This window comes from Balearica regulorum, chromosome 3 (assembly GCF_011004875.1).
Source record: "Balearica regulorum gibbericeps isolate bBalReg1 chromosome 3, bBalReg1.pri, whole genome shotgun sequence".
NCBI lineage: Eukaryota > Metazoa > Chordata > Aves > Gruiformes > Gruidae > Balearica > Balearica regulorum.
In genome coordinates this window covers 106141565-106145899 of record NC_046186.1, presented here as the reverse complement: position 1 = coordinate 106145899, position 4335 = coordinate 106141565, and the positions used below count along the sequence as shown (strand labels likewise).

General features: G+C 39.7%; 1 protein-coding gene across 1 annotated transcript; it reads left to right on the top strand.

The window, feature by feature from the left end:
* Window positions 1-224: 224 nt before the first annotated feature.
* Window positions 225-3436, top strand: TLR5 (toll like receptor 5). The gene has a single exon (XM_010301313.2). It carries the CDS (start codon window positions 241-243, stop codon window positions 2824-2826), a length of 2586 nt encoding a protein of 861 aa, XP_010299615.2. The 5' UTR covers window positions 225-240; the 3' UTR covers window positions 2827-3436.
* The last annotated feature ends 899 nt before the right edge of the window (window positions 3437-4335 follow it).

Sequence of the window (4335 nt, the reverse complement as noted above, 5' to 3'; positions counted from 1 at the left end):
TACTTTTCAGCTGGCGGGAGGTGCTCACCTGTCTTTGGGACCCAACTTCTGATCAGCCAGACTATCAGATGGTGCCTGTTAGACTTCAGAGAAAGGATAAATCCCAAATCACTAGCCAATTTTAGTGTGGCATTAGTCTTTTATTCTACAACTGTTAAAAACATGCTCTGCAACTTACTGCATAGATAGCCAACTACAGAAATCAATGCTTACTATTTTTCACTTTTTTCACATAGATTCATGATGTTACGTCAACAGCTAGTACTCATCTTTGGAATATCACTGACTAGTGATATAAGTGCATTTAGAAACTGTTATTCAGAAGCCCAAGTCTCCCTATATTATTTCTGCAACCTCACAGATATTCCACTTGTGCCAAAGGATACAGTGAAGCTTTTTTTAACTTTCAACTATATTAGAGAAGTGACTGCAACTTCCTTTCCACTGCTGGAGCACTTGTTGTTGTTGGAAATTGGAATGCAATATGTCTATCCTGTTACCATAGCAAAAGGAGCTTTCAGGAACCTGCCAAACCTTCGTGTCTTAGACTTGGGATCCAATAGGATTCTTCAACTGGATCTTGATGCTTTTGCGGGCTTGCCAAGTCTGACTGTACTCCGTCTGTTTCACAACTACCTTGGAGATTCCATCCTGGAGGAACGTTACCTTCAAGATTTGATCTCGTTAGAAGAATTGGATCTATCAGGGAACCAAATCACAAAACTTCAGCCTCATTCCTTATTTTATAATCTAACCATCTTGAAAAACGTGAATCTGAAATTCAACCAGATATCCAACCTGTGTGAAAGCAATCTTACCAGCTTCAGAGGAAAGCACTTTTTATTTTTTAGCCTCAGTTCTAATAATTTGTACAAGACAGATGAAATGGCCTGGGCCAAATGCCCAAATCCTTTCAGAAATATTACGTTTAACTCACTAGACCTTAGTGACAATGGCTGGAGCACAGGGAAAGTCCAATATTTCTGTGCAGCCATTAAAGGGACTCAAATCAGTTCTTTAACATTTAGCTCTCATACAATGGGTTCGGGATTTGGCTTTAATAACTTAAAAAATCCAGATAATGATACATTTGCTGGACTAGCAAGAAGTGATCTGCATTTGCTTGATATTTCAAATGGTTTCATTTTCTCTCTCAATTCTTTCATCTTTCAAAGCCTTGGTAATCTGGAATTCCTGAACCTTTTCAAAAATAAGATAAATCAAATCCAAAGGCATGCATTTTTTGGCTTGGGAAACCTAAAAAGTCTCAATCTCTCAAGTAATCTTTTAGGCGAGTTGTACGATGATACATTTGAAGGTCTACATAGTGTAATGTATATTGATTTACAGCAAAATCATATCGGGATGATTGGTGGAAAATCATTCAGTAACTTAGTAAGTCTGAAAATAATTGATCTCCGAGACAACGCCATTAAAAAACTCCCTTCCCTTCCACATCTGACCTCTGTCTTTTTAGGTGACAATAAACTAATGTCTGTAGTTGGCACAAAAATAGCAGCAACTCACCTTGAATTAGAAAGAAATTGGTTGTCAAACCTGGGTGACCTCTATATTCTTTTCCAAGTTCCAGATGTACAGTATATCTTCTTAAAACAGAATCGCTTCTCTTACTGTGTGAAAAGTGATCACGTTATAGAAAACAATCAGTTAATCTATATGGATCTAGGTGAAAATATGTTACAGCTTGTGTGGGAGAGAGATTTATGCTTGGATGTGTTCAGGGCACTGTCCAAACTTCAGGTTCTGCATCTGAATAACAACTACCTTAGTGTTCTTCCACAGGAGATTTTTAGAGGTCTAACATCCCTAAAACGACTTAATCTGGCTTCCAACCTATTGTCTCATCTTTCTCCTGGTCTTTTTCCACAAAGCCTAACAAACCTAAACTTATCTGGAAACCAGCTTCTTTCCCCCGAGCCTGAAGTCTTTATGACTTTGAGTATTCTGGATATAACACATAATAAGTATGTCTGTGATTGTACTTTAAAGAGCCTACTCATGTGGCTAAATGAAACCAATGTAACCCTAGCTGGCTCCCAATCTGACAGGTACTGTGTATACCCACCTGCATTTGCAGGGGTACAACTGTCATCTGTAATATATGATGGTTGCTATGAAGATGAACTCCAGCAGACACTCAGATTCTCAGTATTCATCTTCATCTCCATCACTCTTCTAATGGTTCTGATGGCAGCCATTGTTTTTACTCGCTGTCGGGGGATTTGTTTTGTCTGGTATAAAACTATTATCAAAAAAATTATAGACAGCCATCCACAAGTAGCAGATAAAAGTGAATACAGATATGATGCCTATTTGTGCTACAGCAAAAAGGACTTTGAATGGGTCCAGAATTCTTTGCTAAAGCACTTGGATTCACAGTATTTTGATAAAAACAGATTTACCTTGTGCTTTGAGGAAAGAGATTTCTTGCCTGGGAAAGAACATATCAGCAATATTCGTGATGCCATTTGGAACAGCAGGAAAACAATTTGCATTGTGACCAGGCAGTTTCTGAAAGATGGGTGGTGTGTGGAAGCCTTTAATTTTGCCCAGAGCAGGTACTTTTGTGATCTGAAAGATGTCCTCATTATGGTAGTGGTTGGGTCAATTTCTCAGTATCAACTGATGAAACACAAACCAATTCGAAACTTTTTACAAAGGGGTCACTATTTGCGGTGGCCAGAAGATTATCAAGATATTGACTGGTTTTTAAATAACCTTTCTTGCCAAATTCTGAAGGAAAAAAAAGTGCGAAGGAAAACCAGTGGTATAGAGCTGCAGACTGTAGCAACACTCTCGCATTGATGGCGTACGGGTTGCTGGCTTTCTAAATATCCCATTTCCAGCTGTGCCATGGTAGGAATAAACAGAAGTTTGCTTCCTTTTTCCTTGAAAAAGCAGGTAGATAGATAACTATTTCAGTATAAATCCTACTAAAGATGGAAACAGCTTGAAAGCAACCAGCAGATATATGAAAGTACAATTATTTTATGGACTATCACACATTTTCAGAAGAATTAAATGAATCACAGATGCTTCACTTTTTGAATGCTCAGCTTCAGACACTTTAGTCCTCATTTCCGAAGTACTACTTATTTACAGGTCTGTTTCAGGTAGAGAAGGATGCCCATGGTTGTTTTTTAAAAAGAGCCCATGGTACCAAAGTGACCAAGTATGATTCCATGTATGGCCTAGCCTGCCCATCGGGTCATGGATTACTTGCTCCTGTGCTTTCTGAGCTCGGTAACTTGTCATGCTCTAACACAGATTTCATTTACTTGTTTTCTACTCAATTAGCCTCAGCTTCTCAACTGGAATGTACAAACTTTGAACTTCATTCATCCCCTTCCCCTCCACAACTTCTCTGCTTGGTGGTAAAACTACAGTCATCGGTCTACTTCATTTGCTGCTGTTTCAGCCTGCTGCTTTTTCAGTGGAGCTGCCTCCTGCCCCGCAGAGGGGATCCCCCTCAGATAGGAAGCAAGCCTGGGCTCGAAAAGCAAACGAGAAACTACCTCAGCAGCCGTGACATGGCCAATAGCCCAGTGACTGCCAGACAGCCTTACATTCTGGGAATGGAAAGTACAGACAATTGGTGCGTGATGTGAGTTGTTCTCTGCACATTCCGTGTCCTGATCAATTCTATCGTGCTTTTCTGCTTCTGTTGGAATATTTTTCTAGAGTCATTAATGCCGGGTACTCTCATACCTCTTTAATCATTTTGCCGCTGTTTGTTCAGGTATGTGTCTTCAGTGGGTTGTTCAGGGACATTTTAATAAAAGTCTGACCCAGTGTTCACTGTTTTAGAACCTGCACCTATTATTTCAATGCTGACATACTCCTTGAGTGTACTCTTCATCTCAGTTTACACATTTATTCAACAAAAGCTTACCAAAATAATTTCAGTATGGCCTTGGTGAGTTTTTCGCTGTAGTGAGGAAGCAGGAATGGGAAGTTTTATAAGCTGTCTTGACCTTTGCAAACAAATACCACCACCTTAACTATTTTGATGGAGATGAAAAAGTACAATCCACTTCATGTGAATGCAATTGTTCGAATGTAGATGTGTGTGTGGCTCATCTAAGGTACTCTCAGTGCACCAGTATACAGGATTTCTATTGATAAAATTACTACAGTAAAGTATTATTTCCTTCTTCTCAATCAGTGTAGTCATTCAGGAACAGAAAAGAGCTAAACCTTGGAGATTTTTCCAGGCAGCATGAGGCGGGGAGGAGCAGATTAAAAAAAGGGACTGCTGGACTGTGCAGATGAAGCCCTGGGTGTCGCTGTTGGCTCAGGTACCAGCTAAGGGCT